This window comes from Poecilia reticulata, linkage group LG15, assembly GCF_000633615.1.
Source record: "Poecilia reticulata strain Guanapo linkage group LG15, Guppy_female_1.0+MT, whole genome shotgun sequence".
NCBI classification, from domain to species: domain Eukaryota; kingdom Metazoa; phylum Chordata; class Actinopteri; order Cyprinodontiformes; family Poeciliidae; genus Poecilia; species Poecilia reticulata.
This window is the reverse complement of record NC_024345.1, coordinates 28473390-28491481: the sequence shown is the minus strand read 5'-3', so window position 1 is coordinate 28491481 and position 18092 is coordinate 28473390. Positions and strand designations below refer to the sequence as shown.

General features: G+C 41.3%; 2 protein-coding genes across 5 annotated transcripts in view; one reads left to right on the top strand and one right to left on the bottom strand.

Moving 5' to 3' along the window:
* plekhh2 (pleckstrin homology domain containing, family H (with MyTH4 domain) member 2) overlaps positions 1–5039 on the bottom strand; it is a 32743-nt gene extending 27704 nt beyond the window's left edge. For 2 of the 4 annotated variants that reach the window (XM_008430388.2, XM_008430389.2), the window contains exons 1-2: positions 3556–3697; positions 610–742 (exon numbers count right to left, since the gene is read on the bottom strand). In XM_008430388.2, the coding sequence (XP_008428610.1) occupies positions 610–742; positions 3556–3665 (243 nt within the window). In that variant the 5' untranslated portion in view covers positions 3666–3697. Of the gene's footprint in view, positions 1–514; positions 557–609; positions 743–3555; positions 3698–4881 lie in introns of those variants that run through there. The other 2 variants (XM_008430390.2, XM_017309107.1) reach the window with 2 other exon arrangements.
* Positions 5040–6449: 1410 nt separating this feature from the next.
* thada (THADA armadillo repeat containing) overlaps positions 6450–18092 on the top strand; it is a 113732-nt gene continuing 102089 nt past the window's right edge. Inside the window, exons 1-19 of the mRNA XM_008430387.1 lie at positions 6450–6522; positions 6778–6869; positions 6945–7054; positions 8057–8184; positions 8453–8601; positions 8686–8718; positions 8804–8852; positions 9708–9877; positions 10240–10334; positions 11183–11406; positions 12123–12838; positions 13576–13730; positions 14065–14220; positions 15079–15174; positions 15250–15373; positions 15453–15598; positions 16003–16216; positions 17091–17226; positions 17835–17971. Coding sequence (XP_008428609.1) covers positions 6797–6869; positions 6945–7054; positions 8057–8184; positions 8453–8601; positions 8686–8718; positions 8804–8852; positions 9708–9877; positions 10240–10334; positions 11183–11406; positions 12123–12838; positions 13576–13730; positions 14065–14220; positions 15079–15174; positions 15250–15373; positions 15453–15598; positions 16003–16216; positions 17091–17226; positions 17835–17971 — 2911 coding nt within the window. The 5' untranslated portion in view covers positions 6450–6522; positions 6778–6796. The remainder of the gene's footprint in view (positions 6523–6777; positions 6870–6944; positions 7055–8056; positions 8185–8452; positions 8602–8685; positions 8719–8803; positions 8853–9707; positions 9878–10239; positions 10335–11182; positions 11407–12122; positions 12839–13575; positions 13731–14064; positions 14221–15078; positions 15175–15249; positions 15374–15452; positions 15599–16002; positions 16217–17090; positions 17227–17834; positions 17972–18092) is intronic.

Here is an 18092-nt window from a genome sequence, read left to right as displayed (position 1 = left end):
GAGCCTCCATATGTTATCAGTCTGTTAAAGATAGTATTACTGATAGCAGTACAATTTGCACAATGCCTGTTTTGTTTAGTTTCCTTCTTGGAAAAAGTTATTAAAAACAAGTTTTTGTCTAAATTAAGATGAATTTATGGTTCCTTTTTCCACTTAATGTAACCGGTAGTGCTTATGATTAAAAAAATAATAATTATGTGATCGGTATCACTGATCGGTATCGGTGATCGGCCCTCATGGGTGATTGGAATCAGCAGGAAAAAACCTGATCAGCATGTCTCTAGTAATAAGATATTTGCATTAGAAACTACATCAAAAATACTTGGTAGGATATTGTATTTTTGCAGTTTTATAAAGACTCTGGATACGTGGCATCCTGAAGTCTTTTGTATTTTTTAAATTAAAATCTAATGGTTTCAACTACAAGAGGAAACAAATTAGTCACCTTTGGGTCGCTGTGCAGGATAATGATTCAAAACTTTAGGATAAATCAGCAGAGAAATTAAAAATTAACCTTCTGTGACTGTGGAAACTCCCTCATGCATCCCAGGAAGAACCATCAAAGATTCATCAACGCATTCATCAGGCCTGGTTTTGCCCTGGACCAACCTTGTCTGCGGTGAGCTCCCGGATCTTGACGATCTGGACCCTGAACTTCACGAGCAGCGCCTCCAGAACCGTACACCTCTCCTTCCAGTCTTCCTGGCTCATCGCCTCCTCCCCCTCTGCCATGATGCCGAGCCTGTCCAGAAACACAGACAGAAGCAGCAGTGAGAAACAGAGAACAAAGTCTTATTATTCCTCCTGACTGAGCAATTCATGGCTCTCCTCGGGCTACTATCCCCTAAAATGTTAATAACCAAGCTTTCCTTCAGTGTACGCTTCATCGGTTGTAGAAAAGGCAAAAAAAGAATACTTCAAAAATATTTGTAAAAGCTTGAGTTAACATCAATACGGTGTAGAGTTATTCTCTTGACTATTTTTCACAAACGACTCCAGTGCTTAAAAAACCACCCAGTTTCTGGCAGTAAGTTAATTTTGCAATTTTTGTTGTCAGGAAAACGATTAGTTTCAAAAGCGTCCCAATTGTTAAGTCACAAACTACGGGCATTGAGCTGTTACCTAGCAACCCCAGGCAAGCCCAGCCCTGTTACCTAGCAACCCAAGTAGAGTTCCAGCACGTTTGGTTAGCTAGCTTCACTGCTTTATGCGCTGCTCAATGGCTAAACTCTCTGTGGTTGTGGAGAAGGTTTTACTTCTGCTTTTCAAAAACATACAGTTGTATAATTTCACATCAGTTTTCAGCCATTTTCATGTGTGAAAGTTGAGTTGTGGGTGTGTGGCTTATTCGGATTTAAAGTGACAGAGTCCTAAAACAGCATTTCTGAAAGGAGCTCAAAATAGGCACAATTTAGATAATCTCATTATCTAAGAATGATTTTGTCCAGAAAAACACATATTGCCGGTAAACCTATCTTAAGCTGTTAAAGAAAGAATAACAGGTCACTTTTAAAGGCACTATATTAAGAAAAAAAATGACAATGACTTTATGTAGACTTACTGGGATTAGCATCTAATTTTAGGATGTTAAAATCGGATTGAATATTTTAACAAAGAGAAGAGATTAATCCTTAAAAAACAGAAAACTCTGGCAAAAAGAATGGACCCACTGTTAGCTGATGTTCAACAAAGATCATTTAAACACACTGCAAAAAACACAAAATATTTTTTGGTCTAGTTTCTAGTGTAAATATCTTAGTAAATTTTAAATAAGACAAAAGTCACTTAAAAGTAAGTTTTCAGCAAGATATAGAGGCTTGTAATTAAGTAAATAATTCTTTAATATTGATGAAAAAGTACTAGCTCCATTGGCAGATAAATTAACTTAAAACATGGTTAAATGTCTTGTTATACATGAAATAATTTGCCAATGGAGCTAGTATTTAGTTTGATCAATATTAAGGAATTATTTACTTAAAACAAGCCTCTATATCTTGCTGAAAAGTCATTTGTAAATCAGTTTTGTCTTATTTCAAGTTTACTAAGATATTTGCACTAGAAACTAGACCAAAGATACTTGGTAAGATTTTGTGTTTTTGTAGTGCAGGTGGAAAATTCATTAAATGTTTTTTCCAGGTCTGTGTCCAGCTGAACCACTGTGGGCATCGGCCTTGCATCACTTTGCAGGACCAAAACACTCCCTGTAGGACGAACTGCTGTCACATTTTCCACTGCAAACTTTTGGAAAAACAGGCATCGAGTGCAGGAAGGTGGGCGGCGGAGATGCAGGAGGATCTCTGACGGAGATGATGGCTTTCTGTCTCCTCCAACTGTAACCTCTCATTACCAGCCTGAGCTCCGTCTCACAGAGAAACATGTGTGGACGAAGGCCATAAAAACCTTTTTTCCACTACCCTATTTCTGCTGCTGGTTGGCCGCGGTAAACACAGACGGAGGCAAGAAATGAAAGAGCCGTCGTATGAGAAAAACAAAAACAGCAGGCTGAGAGAGGAGGGAGTTTAACACGACATACCTCACCAGGATGAAGCGAACAAAAACAAATCAACTCCTGCATTTGGAGCTGAGACTTTAGAGAACATCAGATGAAGTGGGGAACTAACGGTGGTGGCAGGATCATGATGTGGGAACGTTTGGTTGTTGTTGGTGGGAAGATTGACGGAGCTAAATACTAGACAACTCTAGATCCTGACCAAAGCGGAGATTTAACAACCCTAAACATACAGCCAGAGCTACAATGAAACGGCTTAACATAAAGCATATTTCTGTATTAGAATGACCTAGTTAAAGTTCAGACTTGAATCTGACCTGAAGTCCTGAAAATTGATGGTTAGACAAGCTAATTAACTTGTTTGCAAAGAAGAATAGGGAGGAAATCTCTGTCACGTTAGATATGATTTGTTGCTTAAGCATGGTAACAATGTATTGTTGCCATGGTTAAACAGCTCATTAGCATATCAAAGAATTAGCAGTTCAAATAGCATCAGGAAGAACACCAAATGTAAGAAGAGTTTAAAAGAAGGCTTCATGGATACAGAACAGAGAGAGAAGGAGAAAGTTGAAATACTTTTCCATTAATCAAATCCCCTACTCCAGCATCAAAATGGGCGAGGATCAAATCCCCTACTTTAGCATCATAATGGGCGAGGATCAAATCCCCTACTTTAGCATCANAGCATCATAATGGGCGAGGATCAAATCCCCTACTTTAGCATCATAATGGGCGAGGCTCAAATCCCCTACACTAGCGTCTCTCTGCTCGGCTTTCTAACCATACGATTAAACAGAAATTTGAAGACGAGCAGGAAAAGCAAATGAGGTGGATTAGCAGTTTCCCAACAGCTAATGGTTTCATCAAGGACATGTTACGGTGGAATATCGTAAATTCCACGTTTAGCCTGTCATGCAAGGGTTCATTCACACCAGTCCTGTTTAGTCCGCTTAATAATAAAATTCGAGTTCACTTGTACAGAAAGTCTGATTCTTTTTTGAACTCTTATGTGGGCGGAAACAGTGAACTCTGGTCCGCTTGCATACCTTGATCTCTGTTGGGTTGAAGTGGAGAATGGCGCAGTTTGAATGCATATGTGGATGCAAGCAGAAAACGGAGCGCTCCGAAAAAAGGAAGTGACTACAGCGCAGGGCATTCTGGGTAAATACAATCAAAACAAACGACGGAGTCCAGCGCTAGTGGGAGAAATGTCTCGTGGTCTTTTGCCAAACACAAAAGAGAAATCTTTTAACTGCTAAAATCTGACGCCACTCCATTTTTGCTAACATTTTGAGAAGTTGTGCTCAGTGTCTTCTTCAGAGTTTTTCACGTCGTTTCTTTCTGTGGTTCTTGCTGCAGCGCCACCACAGGCGAGGAGGGGAACATGTTTTTCAAAGGGTTTGGTTTGTTTGACACAGTGCAGTGAAAGTGAACCAAACCAGCTGAAAATGTAACAAATATTGCAACCAAATTTAAAAAGTCTACCTGACTGCCAGGTGGAGAAACATTCAGAAAGTCAGAAGCCTCTTCAAAATCGTTGCAAGACTGACTGCTACCAGAGATTGTTCCTGCTCATAGCATCTCATCCACAAAGACTCCTTAAAGATGCTTCAGTGATATGAGTTATGATAATATTTAACTTCCCTTTGGGATAAATCAAGCATTTTAGATTTCAATTGAAAGTATGAAAAGCAGCTGGAACTGCTGCAAAACACAGATTTACGACTACTAACTTTTTCAAATTCAGATTCAAAAATACTTTATTGAAAGGGAAATTAAAAATTTATCCCAAAGAGAAATCAAATTAAAGAAGGGCTGGTAATCAAATGCATCGTTTTTGGATTTTTATTTCTTAGAAACAGACATCAACTTCTCAATTAAACACAATTTTGAGATGGTCTTAAAACCCAATAAAATACACTGATGATGTATGTTTTTAAAAAAGTTCAAGTGGTATGAATACGTCAACAAGCCAGTGAAAATCAACCCTTCAGTTTCCAAAAGCAATTTTAATTTAACTGCGGTCACAAACCAAAAGTATAAATTTATTCTATGCCTCAATGACAATGTGAGGATGATGCTGTAAAACGTTTAAACTCTTTAACTTTCTAGAATAATTCCAATTTGAGTGTAAAAACCCACCGGAATTGACTCAGATAATTGATTATTACATTCTAATATTAACTTATTTAATGAAATAGTAAAAAGAAACTTACTCAAAACATAAAAATGATAATGATAGAAAACTTTAAGTATTCCCATAGATAAATATGGAAACATTGAGTTGGTGTAAAAAAGAACTCCAAATCTAAACCGCGCGTTCCCTTTGTAATAAAAAAACAGCAATTTTTATCTATTTTTCCCCAACTTACCTTCTATAAAACTGATGTGGTGCGTTTTCAGAGCGTCTTCACGCCATGCTCAGTCCGTCCATATTGTGTCTGACGTTAAAATCCTAAGTTATGAGGAAAAATGAGGGGGATTCTCTCTTTTCCGGGAGGTTTTCATTTCAGCTCACAGGGAAAAGTTGGACACGGGTTGATTTTTTTTTTTTTTATTAGGGAGGGTGGGACGTTTATGAAATACGTCCAATCTGATGCTCGGGAGGCGTTTTTCCAAGCTGTGGGATCTACATGTTGCATTCCGGTTGCATTTGGAAGTCGGATTTTCTAATTCCCAAGTTGGAAAATTAACTTAAATGTAGATTATTTATTTATTTTTTTTTAGATTTTCAAACGGTAAAATCCACTTTGTCTGCTTGAAGTATGAGTTGTCGTTTTAAATAAACGTACGCTTACTTTCCTACCGTTATTAATTGACATTTTTCCCCAGACAGCAAACTCCACCAGCGGTTACATGGTTTCCACGATTAGAGTGCGAATTTCCGAGGATTATCTGAAAGCACCATCTTTCAACATTATCCACCAATCAAAACGCGGAGCGCAGGGACGTTGAGTTGCAAATGTCTTAAGAACCGTTATAATACAGCTACTACTACAATAATAATAATAATAATAATAATAATAATAATAATAATAATAATAATAATAATAATAATAATAATAATAATAATAATAATAATAGTTTGTATTAGAATACTTTTCATTCATATAATGTAATATTCAAATTTCATAATAAATAACCACAGTCTTCCATTATTTGTACACATAATAATCGAAATTAACAGGAATAAACAGCTTTTTTATTAAGTCAGATGCCAAAGGACATTTTATTTATCAAATTTATTATGATACACATATTTAGTAAATTATATACATTTAATCTTAATCTTACAATAGGGGTCGATTATAAGATTAAAAACATATTTTGAAAAAAAACAACAACCTTTAGGCAAATATTAATATTTTTTCATTAGCCACATATTGGTGATATATAATATGGAAATTTTAAATATTGTACTTTCATAAGCTGTAAGATGAAAATTATAATAAATTGACAAATAAATTAATATTAACAATATTAAAAGTTATTGAGTATTCAATCACATTTACACTCAAATATCTTTCTTCCTGGAGTGTTATTTTATAGTTTGTTGTTTAAGGAACAACTTGAGGGACATTTTAGATTAACAAGAATTTTAAACACCGTGCACAATAAAAGCCCGCATGAAAATATATGTATTTTTAAAAAATAAAATGCTAACTGGTCGCTGTTTACCCTTCCAATATGGCGGCCCTGCTTACGTGCCGCTTCATTCATCTACGTCATTGCGGGGTCCACAAAAGGTCAAAAATAATCTAGCTTCAAAATAAAATCTTCTAATTTCGCACACTTACTTTACAATTAATTTAAGCCAAAATTGTTGTCACTCTTTGACATTTCGGATTTAATTTAAGAACAGAAATATTCGCAAAGGTCGTATAGCTATTTTTCCTGTAAGCTAGGCTGTTTGTGAATCTTTTATTGCGAAAATCTACTACCGGAAGCTGTTTTATTTTCATCCGGTACAGTCACCGGCTGTAGCAAGGCTGCAGACCACATGTAGAACTGAGGTAAATGCCTTTTATTTTTTCATCAAACCGCATTTTATGAGTTGCTAGCGTTATTATGTTGCAGTTTTATAGCTTTAGTTATTTTTAAAGCCTTTTTCAAGTAGACTTTGAGTTATTTTCAGGCTGCTTGTTAAAGTTGGCGAACTTTAGCAAAAAAGCTTGTTTTTTCTGTGCTTCTAAAGAAGTAGTTATGTGATTTTTAAAATATATATCATGTCTAATAGCATACAGTTAAAACATCTGATTATGTGACAGCATATTATAGAGTTAAATCATGGTGGTGAAGAAGAAAACTACTAAAGTGGAGGCGGTGGCATTGGATGAGGAGAAGCTATGCCAGCTTATAGGTGAGATTTCTACAATCTTTATGCTCCAGTTTTTGAATTTTCCGCTCATTTGTCTTCATTTCTTGCCCCAACAAGCGTCCCTCTCTGTGGACGGAGGCGCAGATGGAGTCACACATCTTGCCCAGACCCTGCAGACCTGCTTACAGCTGACTGACGCCGTGCAGCAGATCCAGCTGATTCAAAAGGTCCGTGAATTATGATGTAGTGTTATGTGGAACAGTGGCGTTTCTAGCCTTGTTTTATGCTAGGTTACTTAAACAGTATCTCAGCACCCCTGAATAGGGTTGCCATCCGTCCTGTAAAATACGGAGTCGTCCCATATTTGGCCGTTAAATGTGCGTCCCGTATTGAACAGATACATAATTATCCTATAGACACACTTATCACACACATATCAACACTAAGTTGAGCAATAATTACCAAAATAAAACACAGGAAATATTAAGGTCAGCTAAATTATCGTGGCGGGAGCTAAACAGGACCCCCTGAACTACGACTGACAGTGAACGTCAGACTGACGCTGAACGTCAGTCCGTTGCGTTATAATCGCATTCGCCGTTGAAATCGACTTTTTGAGCTTTACATCATGTTATTATGTCATTCCCTCACAAAAAACAAAGAAACAAAAAACCACACACCTGGAGTTTTGATTTGATTATTTCATGCATGTTTAAGAAATCCTTTAATCTCCATGGAAACCATTCAGTTGTGCAAAACGCCTGGATGGACCTAGCTCCGCCTTCGAGGCGCCGCTCCTCCTCTGAGCTGCAGTTTCCAAGCTTCAGAGCTTCCCCCTCCCCCTCTTCCACTCGTCTCCTTCAGACTAGCCAGCAGCAATTAGCAAACATCTGGTGGAACTGCACGTTTCATTGTAGGAGCTACTTTTCAGTGAAACGCTGCTAAAAACGATGTCAAAGGGTTTAGTAGAGGAGCCATGTTGTCATCACTTCGTGAAGGCGGAGTTTCAGAGACAGCAGGAGTTTTTAAGAGTTTTGAATTGAGGCCCAATATTTGTTAAATTACAAAGTAAAATTTCTTTTAAGTCATATTTGATATATATAGCATTTTTATCACAACTGAAGGTAACATAGCTACTTGATTGTGCTATAAAATGACACACATGGAAAACACACATTTCTGCGTGTTCAGATGGATGTTGTGATGTGTTTGTGTCCATGCTCCATCAGGCTGGATCCCAGTTGGAGGCTCTGAGTGAGGAAGACGCTGGTGAAGGACTGGATGCTTGTCTGAACGCCGTATCGCTGATCTACACCTCTGTGCAGGCAAAGAACCCCCTGAGACGGGCTGCAGCCAGGTAGAACTCGCTTTTAATTTCACACCTCTTGAACTTTTTTTACTGGGATGAACAACACAAAGTAGTAAAAAAAAAAAAAAGTTTTTCACAGATTAAAGCCTGAAAATGTTTGAGCTTTATTAGATTCTTTTTCTTCTTTTGCTCTTTCCTTTAGTTTGTTATTTTGTTTGTATTTCATTTTAATTCATGTGAAGCACTTTGAATTGCCATGTTGCTGAAAATATTTAATATAAATAAAACCACCTCTCCTTGTTGTGTCTTTCCTCAGTGCTCTCAGTTCAGTGCCTGAGTGTCTTCAGGGCCGGGCTGTGGACAGTCTGTCCTCCTGTTTGTCCGACTGTCTGTCCACTCCGTGCTCAGAACAGCATCCACACACCGTGGACACCATCGCCGCCTGCCTGGATGGCTTCCATCTCGGTCAGTAAGAAAAAAAAAATCACTTCTGCCTATTAAATCACTTGAATTGAAGCAGTGAGTTTATGCTTTATTTTGTTTTTCCAGGTGAAAGATGCATTAACAAGCTGCTGCTTCAAGGTTTGTATCCACTCAGTTTAAAGTTTGAAGAGTTTCCTCTTTGCAGACTAAATGTCATCAAAGTCTCTTTGTTTTGTTTTGATAGTGTTAAAATTCATCTGCGAGGTTTTACACGAATACCTCCAGCAGAACAGGTATGAAGACGAACTCTGTGTTTCTGCTGATTGATTAAAATGTAACCATTTAATGATTTATGGGAACTAATATTATTTTAAAAAACAATAATTGTATGCTCCAGTTTGTGTTTATTATTGGTTTTCATTAATCCACATAAGATTGAAAATGATACCAACAATCCAGCATGGTAGTGGCAGCATCATGGTGTGGAGCTTTTTCACTGGCATTTGTACTAGTATGTTGGTTTAATTACAAAAAATAAAACCACCTTCAATTTGTTTAACTTCAACACTCAAATATAAATGAATATTGAAATGATTAATCTGATTAACTGTGATTAATTGATTATTGAAATAATCATCTGCTAATGGAAGTAATTATTAATAATTAACTAGAGTACACAGACTAAAAAAAGGCAGTAGTTGAGCTAAAACTGTACAAAATACAAAACATTTCGCATTTAAGACAAAATTTTTGACATTTTCTGTAGATATGTCTTAACCAGATGTCAAGTTCAGCTTCAACTGGTTCAAAACCTGTAAAAATAAAATGTCCCATTAAGCTTCTTTTTTTATCAAATTATTAACCAGTAAATCCAAAAATAATCAGCAGGTCAGCCATTAACTGTATTGATGTCAAGTTGAACAGAAAGGACTGAACTTTTCACACGTTGCTAGTTTTTTCTACAAATGATCTAAAGGAATTTTAAGCAGAACTGTGTTTATTTTCTTCCTTAAAAAGAGAATAGAGATATTTATTTAGTTGCATCTTTTAATGCATTTCTAACATTGTATTAAGACTGAATAACCAGGCTTGTGTGGATTATGAAACAGTTCTTTCATTTCGTCTGTCGCCCCCTGCTGGTCACTCAGCGGTCTTGCAGGGCGCCACATCGCTCAGGCCCAGCTCATGCAGTCCTGCCTGGCTGCGGTGAAAACGTCCATGTTGGTTCTCCAGAGATCTCAGGGCGCCGTCGGGGCGGCGGCGCCGCCGGAGCCGCTGGGCGGCCTGCTGAGCTGCTACATCCACATCCTCACTGACGGTCAGAAACACAGAAACTACTGTTAACATTATTATCATCCACAGTTTTTACTCTTGTCATGAGACGAGAGTTGTTTTGTAATTATTTTGTTTACGCAATTGAATTTATTTGTTGGCTCTTTAGCACATGGATATTATAACATGGTTTTAATTAGACATTTTAATAATTGGCGTGTTGGTAATGTATTTAATCAAATTGAGATAAGGGGTGGTTCACTTCTTCCCACTCCGTTTCTTGGCTGTTTATGCACATGTTTTCTCTGTCCTGCTGTTTGCTCTTGTTATTGTTTTTAAAATCCTGTTTGAAATAAACAAATCAAACATGAATCTACTGGATTCTTCTGTTTTTCTCTCCGCCTGCAGAAGAGTTCATCCAGGCGGTCCAGAGCACAGCAGGCATGGCTGTGGTTCTGCTCATCAGGTCCGTCATGGGCGCCGGAGACGAAGTCGCCTCAGTGGTGAGTCCTGCTGTCTGGAAAAAGAAAGTACACCCTCTCAGTTCTGGTCAAAGATAATAAATGTTAATATTAGCATCTAAAACCGGTTTTAGAATGAATTAATTCCAAGAATTGATTCTGGTCGTCAATATTTAAGCTGGAATAGAAGATTTAAAAAAAGCTTCTATGATGGAGAGAAAGAACAGGAAAAAGAAATAAATGATAAATTGGTCACAGAGAAGTACATTTCAGTAAAAGTCTCTAGATTATTTTCTTTTGGATTAAATAAACAAAACATGGATGCTCTGATGTCAAAAAGAAATAAATAAGACATTCTTTGATACTGTAAAGGTAAACATTTGCAAAAAAAACCCCATTACATTTATGAGCCAAATAATAAGTTTTCCAAGACTGAAGTAAATCTAGGAGATGCAGATCTGGTTCTTGCATCGTGTTGCAAACACACAAAATATTACCAATTATTTTTTATCTAGTTTTTAGTGCAACAGTCTTAGCATACTGAAAACGTTTCAGAACGATATAGGAGTTTGTTTTAAGTAAATGATTCCTTAATACTGATGAAAAAGTACTAGCTCCACTGGCAGATTTCTTCACTTATAACATGGGAAAATGTCTTGTTCTGAGAGAAAAATCTGCTTTTACTAGAGCTTTTTATGAATATTCAATAATCTTTGACTGAAAACAAGCTCTTATATCTTGCTGAACCGACTATCAGGTGCGAAAACACCTGAAGAACTGATCTGAAATGGGACGAACGTTTTCTTCTACCTATTTTTACGATATTCTAAAGAAACCAGAAACATTGAATCCGTGTCCGAGTCATTCTGTGTGTCTGATGACTTCATCAGGTGAGCAGTTTGCTGCGTGGCTCCGCTCCGGGTTTGGACTCGGCCCCGCGGTGGCTCCGGCTGAGGTGTGAGACTCTATGTACGAGCGGACGGCCTCCGGGTGTGGCTCTGTATCTGAGCCACGGCGCTCTGGCCATGTTGGGCTGGAAAGGCTCTCTGCCCGGGCCGCAGTGGGAGGAGCTGCTGCTGCTGGTCCCAGAGACGCTGCTGGGCCTGGACGTCAGGTACGCCGTTTGAAAATGCTTCAGGTTTACTGTGGGAAATGTGGACAAACCCTAGTTCTAGTTGCAGATTAAAAAAAAAAAATTGTGCAAAATTCCCATTTTGCACATTTGTATACTTTCTTTTGTGTCTCTACTGCTGCTACAAACAGTCCAGCTGCTTAATAAAACCGCCCAGCTGCCTTTTGGCTACAAGTTGATGTTTTTTGGTGTCTAAAAAAATGAACGGTTTCAAAAACCTGCCAGCTAAAGAGTGGCACTGCTCTGTTACCTAGCAACCACAGCAGAATTCCGCCTGTTACCTAGCAACCCAAGCTGAGCTCCAGCCCGTTTAGTCAGCTGGTTTTACCGCTGCATGTGCTGTACAATGGCTGCTGGAAAAGACAAGTGTTTTGTTGTCGACTTACCATCCAGAAACCACTTGCTGCATTCTTGTTGATTGGGCAGGAGGCTCCACTTCTGCTTTTCAAAGATATACGGTTGTATAATTACTCATGTGTTGGCAAACGCTGAGTTGGGGGTGTGGCCAACAGCAGCTTATTTTGATTTAAAGTGACAAGAGGCCCTAAAACAGCTGACCAGACTAACGTCTCATTATTTTAGAATGATTTTGTGCAACAAATGTGCCGGAGATGTTTTGTATAGACCATAAACCGACTCTTAACCTGTTCAAGGAAGCATAATAGGTCACCTTTAAGGAGTTTTTCTCTTTTTTGCAGTGTAAAGGAGTCCAGCACAGCCATGGTGGTGGCTCGGGTGTTGACCCTCTGGAGCGGCGCCGCTCTGGACTGCCTGCAGGAGAAATCGGTCCTCTGTCCTCCCAGCCTCCAGGTGGCGCTACGCGGTGGCTCCAAACTGCAGCGCCACCTGCTGGAGCACATCTACTCCCACTGGGAGCATCCTCTGGACGGTGTCCGCCACCAAACCCGCTCTCTGTTCCACAACCTCCTCCTCCTGCACCAGTGCACGAAGCCGGCGGACTCGGACCCGGCGGACTCGGACCCGGCCTCCGATCCGTACGTGGCGGAGCTGACCCGCAGCCTGCTGGGCCTGGAGTGGCACATGAGGGGGAAGTACGGCTCTCTGGGCTGCCTGGTGGAGCTCTATGGGGCGGAGCACCTGCTGGCCGTCCAGCCCCGCCTGCCCTCTCTCCTTCTGGACCTGATGGGCGATCAAACGCTGGCTCCGTACGCCAGCGACCTGCTGGAGAGGCTCTTCGTTAGCCACAAGGCGCAGCTGGCGGCACGGGAATCGGACTGGATGGAGCTGTGGCACCGGACCTGGGTGAACCCCCTCCTGGACGTTCTGTGCCACACCAGGCCGGACCAGACCACCTACATCCTGGACTACTTCCTGCCCAAGCTGCTGCGGTGCAGCCCCTCCAGCCTGGCACACATGGTGCGCGCCCTGCAGGGGGCGCCGCCCTGCAGGACAGGTACAGAACTAACACAGTAGTGACCAAAAACAAAGACTTCCAACTACAGATGCAAGTTGTTGATTAATGAGTTAATCTAACATTGATTGACCCGAGCGGCCATTTTCTTAAAGGGACAGTATTATTTAAAATCAGCTTTTTTTAAGTGTTACATTAAGCTATGATGTTATTTCCTAATCAAAAACACACCTGGAGTGTTGCTTTGATTCTTTCATGCATGCTTGAGAAATCATGCATGATTGCATGTGCAAAACGCCTGGGTGGACTTAGCCCCGCCTCCGAGGTGAAGCTCCTCCTCTGAGCTGCAGTTTCTAAGCTCCAGAATTTCTGCCTTCTTCCAAAAATAATCTTAAAAAATAAATAATCTTGGGCTCACCAATTATTTCTGTCACATTACCCTCGCCTTTGCAGCAAATCTGTTTTTTTTGGTTGAGGGGTTGACTGAACTCCGGCTGAATCCAGGTGATAACTGAATCCACCCGAATGTTTATATTTCAAAACGGAACCGCATAAAGTGGATTTTTCATCCCAAACCAGACTGTTTGGACCGTTTCTCTGTCCTGCTCTGTGATAGCTGCCATTTTGTAACAGCTTAAGAATGACCACCAGCGCCCTCTGCTGGACAGAGGCAACACTACAACAATAAAAGTTAATCCGTTGGAACTATTTTTAATAAGCCCTTAGGCGATAATTGATTGATTAGTATCCCTAATTCCAACGTGTTCCTGAATGATCAGGTCCTTCATCCAGCAGAGGAGCTCTGGGAGCCTTGATGACCTGCCTGCGGGCGGCCAGAGCCCAGGGAGTCGTCGCAGCCTCAGAGGAGAGTCTGTGGGGCGGGTTGATCCCGCTCTCACTGCTGCAACAAGCACTCATCCACAAACACGATCAGGTGAGCTCTCCCACTTTTCCAGCTCACAACTCTAACCCAACACAAAGTAGGGAACAACTAAGTAGTTGGCGCCTTCGTTGCACTTCAGCTGAGAACAGCCAGAAAGAGCCGTTCTCTGCTGGACGGCGGCTAAAATACAACACTGAAAGAACGTCTAAGGGACGCTAATATTTAACACATTGGAACAAATTTTAATCTAATAAACCATTGCTTGAAAATTAAATGTAAGTCGATTAATTCTTTGCATCTCTACTTCACAAGTGCGCCCTACTTTCTGTTGGTGAATCAAAAAATATCCCAGTAAATCATGGAGTTGGTTCTCCGGTTCCTGCAGGTGAGGATGGACGCTCTGGGTTTGGTGTGTGAGAGCCACCGCAGCACCGAGGTTGTGACCTCACAGGAAATGGATCTCATCCGCCATTTCCTCCCTCCCAATCTGAACAGCCAATCGCCAGGCGTCAGGCAGCAAACTGTCAGCCTGATGAAGAAGGTGAGGCCCTGAATCTACACCATTCCTGTTTACCGATCTGATAAATTGGCGCCATGTCCGTCCATCCATCCATTTTCTGCCGCTTATCCGGGGTCGGGTCGCGGGGGTAGCATCTTCAGAAGGGAGGCCCAGACTTCCCTCCTCCGGGGGAATCCCGAGGCGTTCCCAGGTCAGCCGAGAAACATAGTCCCTCCAGCGTGTCCTGGGTCTTCCCCAGTAGGACGAGCCTGGAGCATCTCACCAGGGAGGCGTCCAGGATTCATCCTGACCAGATGCCCCTCAACTGGCTCCTCTCAGCGTGGAGGAGCAGCGGCTCTACTCTGAGTCCCTCCYGGATGACCGAGCTTCTCACCCTATCTGCAAGGGAGAGCCCAGCCACGATCTAAAGTTGGGCCAAAACACATCCCAGAATGTCGTTTGTTCTCGTTTAGTTTATTTTGTGGTAAAGAAATTAAGGAGAAGAGGATTTTATTTTTAAATAAATAAAACTGAATCTAAAAAAAATGGAAAAAATGATCCTGGTTACAACTGCAACAGCTAGCTAACAACGTCCAAGAGATCAGTAAACAATTTTATTTTTAATATATTGAGAAAGTGGGAAATAGCTTGACTTTGACAGCTATAACATGCACCTGTGTTGCAAAGTGCGTCGTGTCAGTTAACGCTAAAATAATTTAAGCCTTATTTTATAGAAGAAATTATGGAGATGTGATTGTGACCGATTCCTGCTCATGCCGCATCGGAACAGTTTGGCTGAATGCGCGTTGCTACCTGTAGAGGCTAATAGGTTCTGTCCAGTCCAGTATGTTGATGGTTGCCGGTTCCTCGCAGTCTGATAAACCTCCTGCTGTGCTTCAGTTGCTCTGCAGGGTGAAGGACAGCAGCCAGCTGCTGCAGAAGAGGCTCGTTCAGGAGCGGCGGGCTGAAGACCAGCGCTCCCTGGACCAGTACAGGGTGAGCAGAGAGACGCCGCCACGACCATCTGTTCTGAACCGAAACTCTGATTTTGGGGAATCTTCTTGGTTCCAGGCGTTTCTTCGCTGGCTGAGTGGGAACCTGCTGGAGGTTTTGCTCCCTGGAGCCTCCTTCTCCAAATGCCTCCTGTCCCTCAGCCTGCTGAACCTGCTGAGTCAGCTCTTCTCCTTCACCGCTGGTAACCATGGTTACGACCAGATGCTGATAACGGGTCCATCCGTCTCTAACCGCCGCCTCCTCCTCACTCCGTTTCCCAGAGCCCGGCCTGTTCGCCCTCGGTGAGGTCGTGACCCCCGCACATGCTCAGAACGTCCTGGACTGCGTGGCCAGCAACTTCCTGGAAGTGAAGCAGCTCGCCACGTCGCTACTGAGTCAGCTTCCTGCGTCCGCCGTTGGACTCCAGGTTGACATTTTGTCCATGTGGGCAGTGAAACCAGTCTGACGTCTGGAGAAACACTAAATGTTTCCTTCCTTCCTTGAATCCTTCAATTCTTCCCTTCCTTATGTCCCACTGTTATTCCTTACTTCCTTCACTACCTTTCCTTCCTTTCATTTTTGCATTGTTTACTTTCCTTTCACCCTTCCATCTCCTTCCTTCCTCATATCCTTTGCTTCTTTTTCTTCCATCTTTATTTCCTTCAGTCTGAATTGCATTTTTTTTAATTTCTCTGATTAATCTCTTAAACTCTGGTTTTCTCTGTGAGGATGAATCTTTCTCTCTCGTTCTTTTCGTTTCTCCTCTTCTTTTTCTCTGACTTGTCGTTTCGATCAGCTGTTTTCAGCGCCGATCCACTTGTTTCTTTCCAGGTTCCGGAGACGATGCTCTCTGTTCTCCGGGCCGCTCTGGACCTCAGCACCAGCACCAAACCCTACGACAGCGTCACCGCCGCCCACCTGCTGCACCTGCTGCTGCAGCAGCCGGACCTGATCCCGGTTCTGCTGCGATGCGATCCGGGTCTGGACCTCCAGATCCGGCCTGAGGCGTCCCGGTCGCTCATCCTGGAGCTCAACGCGCTGGCTGGTAAAAACCGCTGCAGCCTCAGCAGGTCGTAGCGTTGATCACATGTCTGCAGTAACAAAGTAAAAGTAATTTGTTATTTTTCAGGTATCTGTACTTTACTTGAGTATTTATCGTTTTACTTTTACTTCCTCCTGCTTTCTTCTCCAGCGGTGTCAAACTCATTTCCGTTTTGGGCCAAATTAAGATCATAAATGCTCTTAAAGGGCCGGGTGCGCCAGAACTTATTGATAAAACCAGTTAAGACATCAATAAATTATTAAAATTAAACAATATTGAACATCTTTTAAGTCCCTCCAGGATTTTGTGATAGTTTTTGTAATAAAAATTTTTTTTGTGGTGCTAATTTAGAAATATTTTCATGACTCGACGTGTAATCTGACGTCAGTTAAGGCTGAGGCAGCTGTTGGCGTTACTGAAACTGAAATGTTTTGACCATTTTTTTAAAAAATTAGGTGGGATTTGTTGATTTTGTGTTAATTTCCACAATAATTCGCAAGAAATTGGAGAGACTAATGTATGTAGATAAAATAACCGCTTTAATTTGAGGGGTAAAATAATATTTAAACACCCTGGAGCCATATAAAAAGGTTATGGGGTTTTGACACATTATCAATTTTTACTTCCGTGATGAAAAAAATCAAATGATAAAAAAATCCACCGATTGCACAAAACGTAGAACTTTTAAAGTATTTTCGATGCGTCAGTCATTCTGTAATCTTGAAGATGAAAATTACTTTTTACTTTTTCTATTTATTTCAAAACTTTTTCTTTATTTTTAGAGTATTTTCTCATACAAGTGTCTGTAATTCTACTTGAGTAGAGAGTGTGAGTGCTGTTGTCATGTTGTCACCTCTGACCGTTTTGCTCGTCGCAGTGATCCGGTTGCTGCTGCGCCGTCTGCAGACGGAGCTGTCCGGAGCCGAGGCGTCGCTGCTGCAGGCGGCCGCTTCGTTTCCGCTCTACGGCAGAGTGCACTGCATCACCGCCGTCCTGCAGCGTCTGAACACAGAGTGAGCATGAGAACCGCTTTTTATCTCAAATTTAGGCCTTAAATGTCTTAATTGAATCAGAAAATATGTTGATCGTAGTTCTAATTGAATTATGGTTTAATTAAACATAATAGTCTACGTAGTTTATGTTTCATCAGACAAATGTTTTGAGATATCTTTAGGTTGAGGCTACCGCTAACTAGCTGCTAACAAACCCTAGCTGGCTAGGAAGCTAGTTAGTTTTTTCGCTTCTACCATTGGTAAGTAGGGATGGACAATAAATCGATATATATCAGATAAATATCAACACTTAATAATACGTCTGGTTTATAGACTATTCACTGAACTCCGATCCAGAACTGCACAGCATTCTGGGAGATGTAGGCAGATGAAAAGACGTTATGCTAGGCTGGCGTTTGTCCTCGCCACTGGCTCATTCCTGTCACCAACCCAAACGACACTGCGTGCGTTCTGTGATAATCTAAACAGAGATTTTCTGTTGTACATTTCTACAGTGATACAAATCTTAAATTTAATTAATAAAGATCTTAAACTGTGTTAAGTTTGAGTTGGTGAAACCTGTGGTTGGTCCTCTGGTGTGAATCTGATCTGTGCGTCTGGGCTCTGAGGTGTTTGAGCCAGACGGAGCAGTGGACGGGTCTGGTGTCGGAGCTGATCGCCGTGTGCTACCGGATGTCCGATGTGGTGTCCCCGGTGGTCCAGAGCTCGTCCCCGGAGGGACTCATCCCCATGGACACCGACTCGGGTAAGGAAAGTAAGCCTAAGATTAGCGAGTAAGTAAACATTATTTGTTTTAAGTAAGCAGCTATAGCTAGCTGCTTACTTAAAACAACTACTGCAGTAGCTAAAGCTAGCTGCTTACTTAA